The 16,975-nt window shown below is 42.6% G+C and overlaps 1 protein-coding gene across 2 annotated transcripts in view; it reads right to left on the bottom strand.

Annotated features, from left to right (window-relative positions):
- UBR2 (ubiquitin protein ligase E3 component n-recognin 2) overlaps positions 1-16,975 on the bottom strand; it is a 109,624-nt gene that overhangs the window by 40,455 nt on the left and 52,194 nt on the right. For both annotated transcript variants that reach the window (XM_034764494.1, XM_034764493.1), the window contains exons 19-28: positions 16,563-16,685; positions 15,270-15,333; positions 14,686-14,810; positions 11,539-11,591; positions 11,180-11,282; positions 10,670-10,718; positions 9,900-10,054; positions 5,203-5,305; positions 4,286-4,395; positions 3,923-4,003 (exon numbers count right to left, since the gene is read on the bottom strand). In XM_034764494.1, coding sequence (XP_034620385.1) covers positions 3,923-4,003; positions 4,286-4,395; positions 5,203-5,305; positions 9,900-10,054; positions 10,670-10,718; positions 11,180-11,282; positions 11,539-11,591; positions 14,686-14,810; positions 15,270-15,333; positions 16,563-16,685 — 966 coding nt within the window. The remainder of the gene's footprint in view (positions 1-3,922; positions 4,004-4,285; positions 4,396-5,202; positions 5,306-9,899; positions 10,055-10,669; positions 10,719-11,179; positions 11,283-11,538; positions 11,592-14,685; positions 14,811-15,269; positions 15,334-16,562; positions 16,686-16,975) is intronic.

The raw sequence follows: 16,975 nt of genomic DNA on the forward strand, positions 1-16,975 counted from the left end.
TGTGACCCAGGATGCTCAGGGAGTTTTGCATGGTTGTGATCCAATGACCTTGAAGAGATATTATTAGGGACGAAATTGAGAGGATCCAGTCAGCCAGAAGTAGAGCCCTTGCTTGCACAGAGTCGAGTAGTGCTCCAATCAACTCTATCCTCTAAACTGGGATCAAGGTGGACTTCTGGACATTTAACAGAAGGCCTATTGCTTTGAAAAATCAACTGGAGAAACAGATGTCTGCTTCCATTTGAGCTCTGGACTGGCCCTTGACCTGCCAGTTGTCAAGGTATGGGAAAACGGGGACTCCCTTCTTTCTGAGGAAGGCTGCTACTACCACCATGCACTTTGTGAAAACCTGAAGGGCGGTCGACGGGCTGAAAGAGACCACCACAAACTGGTAATGGTTTCAGTTCACTACTAACGTTAGTAAACGCCTGTGACTAGGAAAAATTGAAATGTGGAAGTAGGCTTCCTTTAGATTGAGGTCAGCATACTAATCCCCGGGATCCAGTGAGGGAATGATGGAACTCAAGGGGACCATGTGGAACCTCAGGTTCTTGAGATATCAGTTGAGATGTCACAGGTTTAGAATAGGTCTGAGACCACCTTTGGCTTTCGGAATTAGGAAATAGCGGGAATAGAACCCCTTTCCTCAAGTGAATGGGAACCTCCTGACAGCTCCCACCTGAAGGAGGGATTGGACTTCTTGTTCCAACAGAAGCTTGTGAAAAGGGTCCTTGAAGAGGGAGTAGAAAGGAATTGGATGGTGTAACCCAGTTCTACCATGCTGAGAACCCTGCGATCTGAGGTGATATGGGTCCAGGCATCCAGGAAATAGGAAAGGCAGTTGGAGAACAGGGGGTAGCTGGATCCAGTACATATGGGATTCCGATGTTGACCTTGAGCGTCTCATCAAAACGCGTGTTAGGCCCTGTGCATTTGTTTCCCAGACAACCCGCATCGTCCAATCGAGGAAGATTGGAGAAGGAGCCTGAGCCTAAATCCCCTGTTCCTCCTCCTCTGTTGATCTTGCCTGGCAGTCTGCGGGAAGTAATGGCTCATCTGCTTTCATACTGCTTTCTTGAACCTGCCAGATACATAAAGTCCCAGGGATTTCAAGGTTGTCTGGGAACCCTTAAGGCTGTGCAGTCTATCGTCTGTCTTCTCCAAGAAAAGCGAGGAGCCCTCGAATGGGAGATGCTGTATAGTCTGTTGCATTTCCTGGGGATGTCCTGAGGACTGCAACCAAGAGCTCCTATGCATTGTAACCGCAGTTGCCATTGACCTGGCTACAGAGTCAGTGGCATCCACGGCCACCTGCACGGACGTGCAAGCCACGGTCTTGCCTTCCTCATTTAGGGAGAAAAACTCCTGCCTGGATTCCTGGGGAAATAGTTCCCCAAATTTTGTCAGTGACTCCCACATATTAAAGTCATAGCGCCCCAGCAGGGCCTGCTGGTTACCTATATGAAGCTGAAGGTCCCTGACTAGTATGCCTTCTGCCCGAACAGGTCCAACTTCTTTAGGGTCCTTTGCTTAGGGCATAGAACCCAGCTGTCCCGCATGACCTCACTCATTGGCCGCTGCAACCACCAACCGGGGGGGGGGGGGGGGGGGGGGAGGGGGGGAGAAGAGTGCAAAAAAAGAAAAATTCATACCCCTTGGCAGGAACAAAGTTTTTCCGCTCTCAGTTTTGCCGTCATTGGAAGGGAGGCAGAGGTTTGCCACAGGGCCTTAAGTGGTTCCAGAGAGCATCATGAAGTGATAGAGCTACTCTAGATGGGCCCACTGGCAAAAGAACGTCCAAGAGGCCACGTGTCACCTCCTTGACCACCTCTGCTTGGACCCCTAGGTTTGAAGCTACCTGTTTCAACAGATCATGGTAAGCCTTATTGTCATCTGGAGATGGGGAGGACACTGGTGCCACTGTGGGAGGAGAAAGAGGCGGCTAATGTTGGACCAGGCACCTCAGTTGGTTCCTCAGCACTCACAGGAGCCTGCAGGGCTTCCTCCTGGGGTGTGGTTCTGTATTTGGTATCTGGGGTATCCCTGAACAGTACCAGGGGTGCCCTGGCTTCTCAAAGAAGTCCCTGAGGTGGGGGAAAACCCCTAAGAGTTCCAGAAGGGCCACTGCAAGGTAGGCAGACCCCATAGATATGATGGCCAGGTGCCCTGGGGTACCAAAGAACTCGGTGCTGAGGTGGGGTAAGAACACCTGTGAAGCAGTGAGGTTGGCTGCATTCATGGGGGGGAATACAATCCCACTTCCAAGTCTGATGACGATGAGCTGCACTGCGGAGACTAGGGCGGTGCCATGCCACTCAGTGCTGGAGAGGGTCGCGGAAGAGATCTTGCAGCTGTCAGCGACCCTGAGTCATCATCATAGGGCGCTGTGGTGCTGTGGCTGCGTGACGTATCGGGGACAAAGAGCGTCATATCGGGGACCTGGCATGGGTCTAGCTCTCTCCCTAGTCCTTCGGCACCAAAGATCTCTTCTCCTCCTGGTGCTTTCGGTGTTTCTTTTTGTGCACCAGAGAAGATGATCAGTGCCGGGAGACCCAGGTTGATGGAGGAGCGCTCTGCACCAAGGCCGAGGTACTCAGTGCAGAGTCCGAGCGCGGCTCTGAGGCTGGCCTTAGGGCTGCCTCCATGAGTAGGACCTTCAATCGAGCAGCTCAGTCCTTCTGAGTCCAGGGCTTAAGCTCCTTGCAAATTTGAAAGTGGTCTTTCCTATGAGCTTCCCCTAAACACATGAGGCAGCTCGAGTGCGGATTTCTCAAAGGCATAGACTTACTGCACAAAGCGCAAGACTTGAACGCTGGTGACCGACGCATGCCTCAGCACCAGGACAGTGGACAACTCCCTTATCTAAAAGCTGAGGAGGCCAAACTATCTAGAAACTACTAAAACTACACTAACGTCTAAAAACTACAATAACTATGTAAACTAAAACTGAGAGAAAATCCACTAAGAAGTACTGCCTAGGCAATGAAGGTTCCAGCAACCGTCATGGGCAATAAGAAGGAATTGAAGGGGAGCGTGCGACACCAGGGAGCGCTAGATCCAACCCAATGGATACCACTAATGGAAAAAATACCAGCAACTGTGCTCAGGGCACGCACACACCTACATTGGAATGAACATGTGCAAGAACTTGAAGAACTTAAATGTTACATTTCCAATTTTTACCGTATTTACTTTTTAATTCCTCAGCTATTTATAAGTCACAAACAATTATACAATCTAAAATAAATAAATAAATAAATAAAATGATTCTGTTTGGCTGTTATGCAGTCTCCTCATCTGTCTGGCTCATGTAAGGGTCAGGCAGAAATATAGACCATGTGTGAGTCCCAGAAGAGCAGAGGTTGCTTCATTTCTTCTCCTGTTGAGAAGGTGGGGCCATGGCACTGCCTTCCCCTCCATGTAAGCTGTGCTTCCCTAAGGTATTGTGTCTTCCCAATACCCTTTACTCTAAGCCATGCCTAACGAGCGCAGTCTAGACCTAAACAAATAGGTAGGGTGATCTAATACCCTTGGATCTAGTACACTTGGAACAACCTACAGAACAGGAGAAATAATATTTAATCTCTTAAATGTCTCTGAGCAGCCGCCAAAATAGTCAGAAATAATGGAAAGAGCAAAGTCTCCAGGCCCTGCTTACTAGCTAGGGAGGCCTCAGGCAGGAAAAATGCAGACTCAGTGATGAAGTTATGAATAAGAACCCTTCCCCACAGACTAAACTAACCTCTCTGTACCAAGGCTGACTAAACTGCAGCTTGTGTGCCAGAACGTGAACTATGTTTTTAAAAGACATATCTGCAGATTCTGGCCTGATTTTAGATCACTAATTAAAAATGTAGTCTATTGCAGTTCATGACCTATAGCTGTTTTAGTACAACAACAACCTGTTGTAGCTTATTTTTACCTCTTCTATAATATTTCCTTCAGTCTCAGGCACAGGACTTGTAGAAGAGCTCTCTCTTAGTTTCTTAATGGCATTAAAAGTCTGCAACAAGAAAAATTAGTTAGCTTGTGGCATTTAAATAATACTAATAATAATGGTTTGTTAGCTATGAGAGTGCATAAGGTTCCCACTCATGGACAAGAAACCCACTGTGCTGAATTCTGTAAGATGAGAGGATGCAACAAAAACTGGGGGAGGAGAGCATAAGGAAACAGTGACTTTTTCCAATAATGAATTTCTAAAACCAGCCCAATTTAATTAGCTATGTATTGTGAACATTTTATATCATTCATGAAAAATCCTAGAAATAAAACTCCGATTTACCTTCAGTATCCACCTGATCATGTCCTTGTGCACTTCTAGATGAGGTGCATTTTGCAAAGTTTCTAGCATAGCTAATATACTAGGGGAACTACTGGGTGCCTCACCAGGTCCTAGAACAAAGATATAGACAGCTATATTCAGTGTATTTGACCTCTTTATACTGGACTAAACATGTTATGTTTCAAAATAACTTCATAAGCCATCTCTAAATCCTATAAATTAGAGATATAATAGTCTAAAAATCCTGCTTTTTGACTGGGTTTTCAAGACCATACACATTGTCACTCTGCCCTCTGTGCTAGCTTGGAACTGGTACAAGGGAATGATAGTGATAAACTTTCTGCTCACTTCAAACCAAGAATCTTGTCAATTTAGTGACTTTACCAGATCACAGGAACTAGCTGGAAGATGCAGTGGAGGAATAACAAGATACTTATATCAAATATATAGCTATAAGCCCAACAGACCCAGTGTTTGGTCATTAAATTAAGGAGCAGGATTTTAAGATTGTTGCAATATTAATTTAGTCAATTTGTAGTAAAAGAAACTAAAAAAGCTTATCAGTGGGACATTTTAGAAAAATTTAATATTAGAAAAAGATAATATATAAAACACAGGAGGATAAATATTAAGCTTATCAGGCATGACACTATCCCTATTGTTAGATATTTCAGAACCTAAACACTTATGTATATGCACATTTTCTACGACAGATTATTTTCGTAGAATTCTATACTTCTGGGGGTTTTGTGCATTGAATTATATACATACAGATTTAAAGTGTATTTAAAAAGCATCTTTTAAAGTGGCCTTTTAATGTATCTTGATTCAGAAGGACAAAAGACGTTTACATACAAAATATTAGAGATTGATATTCCTGATTTTGAATTTGCTAATCATTTGAAGAATGGACATACTTGAGATCTTCTGAGTAAAGGTAAATGTTACAACATTCTCTTCATTGAGATTCTCTAGGTGTTGTTTTTCTTCTTGTAGTGCCATTCCAATCAAGTGCAAAACCTAAATAAAATCACAAATTTCAGACGTTGTATCAAAAAACATTTTATACTATCCCCTAATGTCTATAAGAACTAAAAACACCACATTGAGAGAGAAACAATTGAGTGAAAAGCAAAATTACAAGAAAGTGAACTTTAGATAGTAACTACCTAGATTGTCTTTGCAGTGTAGTTGTAGCTGTGTCAGTCCCAGGATATTAAAGAGACAAAGTGGGTGAGATAATTTATTGGACCAACTTCTGTTGGTGATAGAAGTTTTCGAGCCACACAGAGGCATGAGGAAGAGCTCTGTGTGGCTCGAAAATTTGTCTCTCACCAATAGAAGTTGGTCCAGAAAGAGTCTTTGGCATATCTGTCTTCATTCAGAAGACTTATTTGAAATAAGTTTTTATTACTGTATCCACGTCACAAAAAGTACTGTATTCTACATGTGTGTTTCCAATGTTCTGTTTTCCTGTGTAGCAACTGTGAAGAAAAGGTTACTTATCTGTACAGTAACTGGAGTTCTTTGAGATGCGTTGTCCCTTTGGGTGCTCCACCTTAGGATGTGCATACTACAGTGTATTCTTGGAGATTTTTAGTTAGCAGCAGCCATGGGTCCAGAGGTCTGCACCTACGCTCTCATGCTCCAGTGCAAGGGTATATAAGGACGGGCAGACCTGCCACCGCTCCATTCCTTCTCAACCAAAAACCCCAAAAGATATTTCAGCAGACAGGAAGGCAGCAACAAGTGTGTCTGACCTGATGCGAGTTACAAGATGGCGTGTCCTCTGTCCACTGTGACCCAAGGATGGCACTGGAGTTGAAGAAGGCTTCTTAGAGAAGTCCTTGCTCCTCGAGGAGTCCTTTGGTCTGGCGGTCTCCACCTCTGGTACCAACGATGACAGTGCTCTTCAATGCAGTTTGCTAGAAGACTTCTCGATGAGAGGTGTACCAGAAGTCTTCTTGGTCTACTGGCATCTTGGTCCAGGGGCCTGTAGAAGACTCAGCAGTACCCATATCAGGATGTGAAGTCTCCTAGTTCCCTGGCCTCAAAGGTGACTTTTCCCTTCTTCTCGAGTCTCTCTAGGGAATGCGGTTTCTTCCTTTTAGAATGCTTCATTTCCAAAGCTAGCCCATGGTCTCTGTTTACCAAGGTTGAAGTCACTGGAACAGTCTAAGCAGCTGAGGCCAATATACGGAGACGAAGTAGGACCCCGCACCTCTCAAGGAATGCTACATGAAGAGGAGCTTCAATCTATCTTTCCTCCATCTCCCTGATCTGCTCTTAAATCTGGAGCAGATCTTGCACTTAGATGGGCCATAGGTCTCTCTCTGAGGCACCTGGAATGCCCATCACTAAGGGGAATGACCTGTGGCAGATCTTGCAGGGTTGGAAACCCAGGATCTTTGGCATAATCCAACCAGGGAGAATGCAGACAAACACCAAGGGTGAAGAAGGCCCTGACCACAAAAAGACTGGATGGGGACTGAGGGGAGGACCCCCCAAAAGCGTAAGCCTCTGCTTAAACCAAATGAGAAACAAAGAACAAAATTAAATAAAACACTAAGAAAAAAAATAAAGAATAAAGGTAGTAGCTGTGAAGCTAACATGGACACTACAATGCTCCATCTCGAGCCAAAGTAATCTGTGAAGGAACTGGAGTGGCAGTGGCAGGTTTGCCCCTCCCTACATATCCTTGCATCAGAGCACAATGGTGTATAGTGTGTAGGCGCAGGCCCTGCTAACTAAAAATCTGTGATCAAGAATGCTTGGGAGCACATACATCCTAAGGTAAAGCACCCATAGGGACCATAGTACAAAGAACAACCCTGGTTTGGGTTAAGCCAGCTTCTGCTGTATTTCTTCGTTTGTTGGGGGTAGCCGCATATTATTATTGGGACTTTCGCATAAAATGCACGCACAAGTTTTAAACTTCTTTGCCCTAACGTACAGGAAAGTTTCCTGAAAAAGCTAAAGCATGAACTATTAAAACTTAACTGTCTAGCAGCATCTTAAGATTGAAATAAAAAAAAAAAATCAGTTATCCAGCTATTTACCAATTTATAAATGGTGCCGTATTAAACTGAAAATACAAACTGCCCATAAAATGGCTGAAATCAAGAGTTTAAAATAGATAAACCTAGCAGTGAACTCTGAAGCTTGTCAAACATACTGTCTCTGGCTTCCATAGATTAAGTTCCAGAAAAGTCAGAGAAAGTTCTTCCACATGTACTGGAGCATTCAATTCCAGGAATTAACAACAAGAGGAACCAAGTAAATTGTAACCATCTTGGGCCATTTATTAGACAAACAGTCACTAATCCTGAGTGTAACACAGCTGAAGATAATAAAGGGAAAGTGCAAAGCCCTGGGATCCTCCAACATAACCAAGGAATTAGAATGAATTAACTAGAAAACTATTCATTCAAGCCAAATTAACTGAATTCTCAGGGTAATTGTCAATATGCTGCAGTCTGTCAATGTTTTGGCAAAATTCTGCTCTCCAATACGTGCATTCAACTTCCATTCACGTCAGTGAGACTAACATGCAAGTATCCAAGTAGAATTAGGCTCGCATATTCAAATACCGACTCTATTAAATGTATGAAAAATATGTTACTGAATTATGATTAAGGCTAAGATTTTGTCACGGTTATTTTTAGTAAAAGTAACAGACAGGTCACTGGCAATAAACAAAAATTCATGGAGCCTGTGACCTATCCGTGACTTTATTAAAAATAACTAGGGGCAGGGCTAAATAGGGAGGAGGAATGGAGTCTCATGGGGGAAGAGGGAGACTGACAGGCCAAGACCCCTACCATTGCAGGGGGACACCCCCAGCTTCAGTGGCTGCAGCCTCCTACTCCGGAGCTGGCCATAGCCCCCGGGCAGGGGCATGCAGCCCCGGCTGCAGCATGGTGCCCAGCAGAAGCCACGCGAATGGCTGGGGCACAGCAGGAGGGGCGCAGCCCCAGCTCTGGAGCTGGCTGCAGCCAGCTGCTGCTGCCGGAAAGGGGCATGCAGCCCCAACTGTAGCTCCCAGCAGAAGCCATGGGGCTGGGGTGCATGGCCCCGGCTGCAGCACAGCCCCCGGCAGTAGGCACAGGAAGGGGGGTGCAGCGGGGGTGCGCAGCCAAAGCTCTGGAGCTGGCCACAGCCATGGGGCAGAGGCGCATGGCCACTGCTGCAGCCTCCGCCATGGGGCTGGGGCACAGCCAAGGGGGTGCACAGGCCCCACTCTAGAGTTGGCAGCAGCTGTGGGACAGGGACACACAGCTCGACTGCAGTCCCTCCACCCTCCACAAACCGCAGGGCAAGAGCTGCAGGATCCTGATTCCAGCCATCCAGCCCCAGTTGCAGCAGGGCAGGAGCACACAGTCCTGCCTCCAGCCCCTGCTTCAGCTGCTGACAGCTGAAGTGGAAGAAGTCATGGAGGTCCGGTAAATTCATGGAATCCCTGACTAAATCGTAGCCTTAATTATGATTAAACTTCCTGACTCTTACGTTGTTAAGATTTCAATGTTATGGTTCCCACAGCAATTACATCTTGTCCCTCTAGCACATAGTTATTATTTTGTACAATATTACTGTGATATTTAATTCAGTTCAGATTTATACACTGCACCTTTTGAGCGCAAAGCATCACATTAGAGTGAATTTTAAAAGCACAGTTGGGAAATTCAGTCTCAACATTCCAATAAAGACATGTATCAGAATCAGATACATTTTCAAATTGTTAGAATTTTGAGCCCAATCCTGCAGTCTTTACACAGATGAGTAATCCTTACTTTTGCCAGTTAAGATTAAACTTATTTGTAAACAAAAAATTTTCACACAAAGACAAGGGCCCTCATGGGGGATTAAGTCTATGCCAAGCTTGAAAATGTGTTTTTTTTTAAAAGGCAATTATAAAGTTACACAGAAAATCTGAAAAGTCCCGTAACTGGAGAAAATTGCTTTTTAGTTTTGTTTTTGTGTCTCAAAATTCCATTCCATTTGGTTTTTTCCCTTTTTTTTTTTTTTTTTTGTTTTTGTTTTTGTTTGTTTGTTTTTAAAAACACATTTTTCAAAAAAGATTTACCTTTGAGTAGAGAACAAGCTTTAGATATTTCAACGCCCAAATGTACTGTTTTTTTTAAAGTTACAGAATCTTGAAAATACAAAGTTGCAAGAGAAGAAAAATGCTTTCCTTACCATAAAATTATAGAATTATTCTAACTAGTCCAAACAGAATTCTTTCCTCTTACATATACAAATATATTTGAAATTGAGGCCACCTGTTAAAAATGTACCAAGAGCTCTAGAACATGCTTCCCCTACCTGTGCTTTCATACTCAAAGATGATTTGCTGCATGCAATTCAAAACTAATACTAATTAACTAGTTGATATTTTGAAGACACTAGGTGTTATTTTTCTAACTAAGAGTAAGCTAGAAAAAAATCCTCTATTTACATTTGATCTTCTACATTTTTCATGCTTAACTCATTTGGCAGTTAAGATATTCCTAATGCCATTGAAGTTACCAGGATCTATACATAGATGTAAATATCAATACACTAAAATGGATATCTCTACTCTAACACGTGCACAGACTTAAATGTCTATACATACCCTCTGCAGCATGGACTCTGACCAGGCATAGCTGTTATGTTCTACTGCCCACTGGAGTATTGTTCCCATAATGCACAACATGACATCGGACTGGAGAATATTAATCAGGCTTGCAAAAAGAGGAGAGAGAGGAGGCAGAACAGGAGGAGGAAGTGCTGAAACAGAAATTCATTTGCTAAACATTAAAGCTTTTGAAACGTTCCAAATAATTACACAATTTAGAACTTCTCTTTATTGAGTAGAATCTAAACCAATATACTATGTAATTGCTTGATAAGTTGCATTATTAGGTAAAGTACTTCATAAACCTAAAAACTACTTAACTGAATTATAAAAAAGCATTAAACAGAGATATGGAACAAAGGAAAGCATTAATTTCCCCACAAACTTTTTGCCTTACATTATTGGGGTAAAGAAGTGAAGTAAAAGCTTAATATATAAAACACTAAGGGTAAGCAATACAGATAATAGACCAATTTTTTTTCTTCTGAAAATAGGACACCTTTGTTTAACACGAATTACTCTGAGTCAGAAAAGCAAGTATGCTGGGGGGATAAGGAATTCAGGAGGCTGGCTCCAAGACAGATTTAAATTCAAATCCTTGCTTACTGGGTTGGAGAAAAAAAAAAAAGATTGCTTTTTGGGTAATCTAAAAGGTGTTGTTATTCTAATGCATAGCCTTTGAGTGTGAAAATAAGAGAAAATGGGGGCATCCATGTGAATATATATACACCATACTTCCCCTCCCCTCTACTTCCCCAAGGTTATACCTGTATCTTCTCTGTTTTGTCTTTTCAGCTTTCTTTGTGCTTCCTCTGCCTGACAAAAGGAATGGTGCTAAGATTATTCCAAATCTGTACAAAGACACAAACTGACTACACACACAGACCCTCTACTTTTTAAGCAACAATTATGAGACAAGTCTGAACTTTTATAAATTGGAACTACTGAAGTGGTGAACTCCACAAAACTGAATGGAAACTTAGGTCATCAAAATATTTTGGTACATTAGGACCCTAACCAAGTAATGAGTTCTGTGCAGGCAGACTCCTACACCTACATGAAGCCTCACTGATTTCAGTGGATCTCTGCACAGTGGTCCACTGGCACAGGGTTTATTGCAGAATCAGAGTCAAATTCTCTAAATATGATCTAGAAGAGTAAAGCTTGTCTAAAAATATTGGCTCATATTAGCACTTAAAAGAAGAATACAGCTTTAGAAGCCAAGTATACAGAAGACAATTTAAGAAGTGATAAGTCTCTTGGTTTTTGTTAGTTACCTTAGATTGCTCTGCCCTTGAAAAGTGATAGAAATAGAGATTGAAATCCTTGGTACATTCTGGTTTTAGTTCATACAATCCTCTGCCTGTTAATCCAGGTTTTCTATAAAGAAAAAATATACGTTAGTTACAACCATTTATATGAGCAACTTAATCCTAAATTGGCATGATTAAAAATTGCTGCTCATGAAACGTCCTAGGAATAAAATAGCAGAGGTGATACAGGTTATGAATGAGGCACATTAGCAGAGCTGTGTGGGGAAATGCTTCGGCTCTGTCCTATGGTTTTACTCCCTTACATAAATAACTTGCATTACATTTTTTAAAAAAGTGAGATTAGAATAAAAAGTAAAACATACTTGAAACACGCAACAGCTTCAATCACACTTTCCATTCCAGTCTCTTTGTTCTCCTGCATGGAGTTAAAAAAATAGAAATGATGCATAACCACATTAGTTATCTGATTAACTTCTTTCCTGCCATATCAAATACAGCACCAGGCACGTGACGCAAAATATATGCAATATACTAAGTCATTCTTCTGGCACTTTTTATGTACATCTTTTTTAGCAGTCTTTAAAACACATTCAACGGTTTTTACAGTTTCATCTTAAGAGACCATGCCAATTTTAGAGTCATACTTCAGTACAAATTTCTTTTAAAGCTACTATTGTACAAGTTACACCTAAAATTACTGGAACTGAAAAATTAAAAAACAGAACTATTTTCTTTAGTTATTTTATGCATTTGTCAGCATCTTATGTATAGTCAGTTTCCCCTGTTTCTGAGAGCCTTTGATACAGCAACAAGTGAGCAAAGTAAAAGAAATAGGAAAATGTGCTTGCAATCCCCCCTTTCAAACTCCCCCACCAAAACAAACCAACCAACCAACCCACAACACCTGGCAGGAGGACTCATGGTTAGTGAAGTACTTAAAACGTTTTTAAAAATTGATTAGATTTCAAGTTACATGCAAGCATCCTCCCTTTAAGATGTGTTACAAAAACCAAAACCAGAAATTCATACATTCTTTCTAGATCACTAAACAGTACCTTATTTAACTATTCAAGGATCACAAATGTAACTCATTTTAAATTCCAGATTTTAATCTACATTTGTTTCATGATTCACAGAGATTGGAATCATCTTCATAAAAAAGAAAATTTTTTTAATCAACGAAAATTTATTACACAACTTGAAAGTAAGTCACAATTCTTCCAGAATTTTCAGTTTAAAATTTTTTTTAAAGTCACATTTTAAAAACATTAGAAAAATTACCTTTTTGCTATCTTATATAAGTATTTATCAAAGATTTACAATAATCAGTGTTTCTTCTCATCCAAGTTCAGTGTTCCATTTCACAATATGCTATATTGTTTATAATACCATGCAGTCTCAATTAGCCAAGAACTTCAGGGATGCTGAATACACCATAAGCTACAGTAACGCCTCACTTAAAGTCGTCCGCGATCACGTTGTTTCATTGTTACGTTGCTGATCAATTAGGGAACATGCTCGTTTAAAGTTGTGTAATGCTCCCTTCTAAGTCCTTTGGCAGCCACCTGCTTTGTCTACTGCTTGCAGGAAGAGCAGCCCATTGCAGCTAGCTGGTGGGGGCTTGGAACCAGGGCGGACTGGCAGCACTCTATCAGCTCCCCGCTCCCCTAAGTTCCCTGTGCAGCAGCTGCCTGCAGTTCAGCTGTGTCCCTCCCCCCACTGCCATGGAGCTGATCCCAGAGACTCCTGCTTGCTGTGCCAGGGGAGAGTGGGGGGCTAATGTCAGGGTGTTCCCCTTCCCCCTGCTCCTGCACCCCACTTACCCCATCTTCCATAGAGCAGGGCTCAGGTCCGAGGGAGATTGCAGCAGCTGCGGTCTCAGCAAACTGATCTAATTAACAAGGCAGTGTACTTAAGGGAAATGCGCATACCTCCCTCCATTCCTGCTGCCTTGCAGAGTAAGAGTTAACCCTTGAGGGCTCAGACAATTGCTAGTTCATCATTTAGCAGTAAGGGAAATATCCCACCCTCTGACTCCTCCACCTCAACCAAGCTTCACAATTATCATCACTGTGTACCAGTATTAAATTGCTTGTTTAAAACTTATACTATATATGTGTTTATGCAGGGTTACCATTCGTCCGGATTCCCCCGGACATGTCCGGCTTTTTGAGCTAAAAATAGCATCTGGGGGAAATTTGTAAATGTCCGAACTTCCCCACTTCCTCCAATGCAGAGCGCACGCGGCTAACAGGGCAGCCGGCCGGATGGTGCAACTTACTTGGGGCTCCGACAGCCAGAGAGAGCCCCTCCTCCGCTTCCCCTGCAGCAGAGAGCACTCCCTCCCTCCCTGCAGTCGCAGATCGCCTCCAGCAGTCTGGAGCTCCTCCCCCGCTCCTCCTCCCCTGCTGCCCTGTATGCCGGGACGAACGGCTCAGGCCGTTCCTGAGCAAGTTCACAGAGACGTTAGGCGAAGGCCAACAACAAGGGAGTCAGGGGGTCAGAGAAGCGGCAGGGAGGTTTTGGAGGGGGCAGTCAAGAGATGGGAGGGGCTTTCTGGGGGGGGTGTGGATAAGGTAGGGTCCTGGGGGGCAGTTAGGAGTAGGGGTCCCAGGAAGGGGCAGTCAGGGGACAAGGAGCGGGGGTCGGGGGGTTGGGAGTTCTGGGGGCAGGGCTGTCAGGGGACAGAAGTGGGGAGAGGGATCGGAGCAGTCAGGGGACAGGGAGCAGAGAGGTTTAGATAGTCGGGAGTTCTGGGGGGGGCTGTCAGGGGGTGGAGAGTGGTTGGATGGGGCGTGGAAGTCCCAGGGGTCTGTCTGGGGGTGGGGGTGTGGATAAGGGTTGCGGCAGTCAGGGTACAGGTAGGGGGTAGGGTCAGTCAGGGGACAAGAGGCAGGGAGGCTTAGGTAGAGGGTGGAGTCCTGGGGGGCAGTTGGGGCAGGGGTCCCAGGAGGGGGCAGTCAGGGGACAAGGAGCAGGAGGAGGGTTGGGGGTTCTGAGGAGGGGGAAGTGGGAGGGGCAGGGGCGGGACTAGGGCAGGATGGGGGCGGGGCTAGGGCAGGGCTCCTCCCGTCCTTTTTTTGCTTGCTGAAATATGGTAACCCTATGTATGTGTGTAAATAGTCTTTTGTCTGGTGAAAAAAAATTCCCTGGAACCTAACCCCCTCATTTACATTAATTCTTATGGGGAAATTGGATTCGCTTAACATCGTTTCGCTTAAAGTCGCATTTTTCAGGAACAGAACTACAACGTTAAGTGAGGAGTTACTGTAATTGAAAGTTTATATTGTTGCGAGAGCTGTTCAGTAGGTTTTAAACCTGCAGTTGGAATCACATACTGACTATACATTCCAAGAGACAAGGTGGGTGAAGTAATATCTTTTGTTGGACCAACTTCTGCTGGTGATAGAGACAAGCTTTGAAACCACAAGCCTGTTTCAGAAGACTCAGACACACAAGGTTTGGATACAGGTTACTTTGTACATTTTTTTTTTTTTCAAATTACTTACATCTTCTGGTAATGCTTTTACTAATTCACTGTGGGCCATGGGTCTGATGCTCAACTGATGGATAATTTCTCGCTTGATTTCATCTGTAGCATTTACCTGTCCTACTCCAGGACTAAATCTCTCTCCTGTAAAAATAAAAACAATCAATTAACATATTATGAACACAATAATGAACATAAATGCATAATTAATCACTGAAAGACTAGTTTAAAATGAGTATTCTTATTCTCTTTCCCCCCATAGCCTCAGGGAAAGGGGCTTTCCCTAACTCTGGCTCACCCACCGCTCTTCCCAAACCACAAATTAAGCCAACCTAGCCTTGAGGCTCTGTATCTTTATGAGTATTCATCTAGAGAAGAATGACTGGAATGAACACTCATGGGGACTGGTAAATGTGACTCTTAGGCTAGAGGGGCCACTGCTGAACCAAGAAGGGCCTTTCCTTCCTCCTAGAAAAGAATCTTGAGATGCAAGAAATGAGAGAACAGAAAAAAAAGCTCAAGTTGCCCACAGGGCGATGTAAAATGACACCAACATGATCCAACTTGAAATGAATTGAATTGATTAAATATATCTTAACTTACCAACAATCGTTATAATTAGATATAACATTTCTTCTACAAGAGTATTATTCTGCTGAACTACATCCTGAATGAAAATAAATGGAGAAAGAACGAATAAACATTTTTCAGTTAAGTAAAACATTTTCAAATATTTTTTGGAAATAGATTTTCTAAGATTTCAAATTGCAACCTAAGGTCTGTTGCCCATGCTCACCCTTAAACCTACCAATGCTAGCCATTTATTGAGATGCAGTAATAATTCTTTACACTCCTCTTAAATGCTAAACGTATGATCCATTATTAATTTGTGGTGTTACTTTAAAATTCCAGTTTATTTACACAAAACTGCACCCATGGCAAATTTTGAGTGTGATTTTTTTTTTGGTGCATTTCAATACCCAGATGCAAGTTTATGAGGCAAGAGTATCAACTTTGTAGGTGCTTATTTAATGGATTTTCTAATTAAATGCATCATAACTTAATTTACAAAGTTTAGCACTTTCAAAACAGCCTCTTTTATTTCCCGAGTTCATTTGTGTTAACCCATGTCAGATATGGTATTATTCTGAGTAATAACCATGGTTTCTGCCAGATTCTCCCTCTGGAATCCATCATCACTTTTCTCTAACCAGACTGCTGTTGAATGACATGAGAAACTGTCTCCTCACCAAGGGTCCAGTGTAATGTCTTTGCAGAACATTCAGAACCTGATGAGTCAGAGCGTGAGACAACAGCAGTAGTATGACATTTTAAATCTACATTTTAAAATCACCCAAGAGCTCCTTATAAGGGGAACTGTGCTGCTTTAGTACCACATGTGATAATTTCTCTGCTACATGTCCCAGGAATCAAAATTTCCACACTCCTTTCAATGCAGTTACTTTGTCATTCTAAGGCTATTTCTATACTTCCCACCTTACAACGGCACAGCTGTGCTGCTGCAGCCATGCCATTATAAGGTGCGCTGTGTAGCCACTCTTTATTGCCAGGAGAGAGCTCTTTTGGCGATAAAATAAAACCACCTCCAATGAGGGGCGGTAGCTTCGTCGCCAAGGGTAGGGCTCCCCCCGATGAAGCACCATCCACATCAGTGCTTTTCGTCGTTAAAACTTGTGTCATTCAAGAGGGTGTTTTTTCACACCCTTGAGCAACAAACATCTTAACGACAAAAGTACCAGTGTACAAAAAACCTTGAAGTACTAAATTGTAGTTTATTTTGTAGTCATCTGTTTACCTTTAAGAGTTTTCCAAAAACAAAACAAAAATTTCAGTTTTTCCATTAAAAAAAATTATGACAAAAACATAAAAGAGTACCTTATTGGTATTTTCAGTATTAAATCTTTTGCCGTAGTCTGGAGTGCTAAATATCTGATAAAGTTCAAAGCGACTCAGCATTATCATCAGGAAATGGTTTGGATCCATCATGGACACACCTGTCTATTTGAAAAAAGGTTCAAGGAAAAAATAGAAAAAGTTTATTACACATGTAAAAATTGAATAGGTGGAATTATGGGGTGGATGGATATTATGCACAAAGTACAATATTTGTTCTCAATGTATTCCTTATGGAATTTATTTTTCCCCATACAAATTAAATTACTTAAATAGGCACCAATCCTGCAAGTGATGCCGCAGAGGTGCACAGGTTTGCCTGAACAGAGTCTCTTGCAAGACCAGGGCTGTTTTCCTTTTTGTTTTTATCAAACAGTTGAAATGCAAGATTATTG

Source organism: Trachemys scripta, chromosome 3, assembly GCF_013100865.1.
Source record: "Trachemys scripta elegans isolate TJP31775 chromosome 3, CAS_Tse_1.0, whole genome shotgun sequence".
NCBI lineage: Eukaryota > Metazoa > Chordata > Testudines > Emydidae > Trachemys > Trachemys scripta.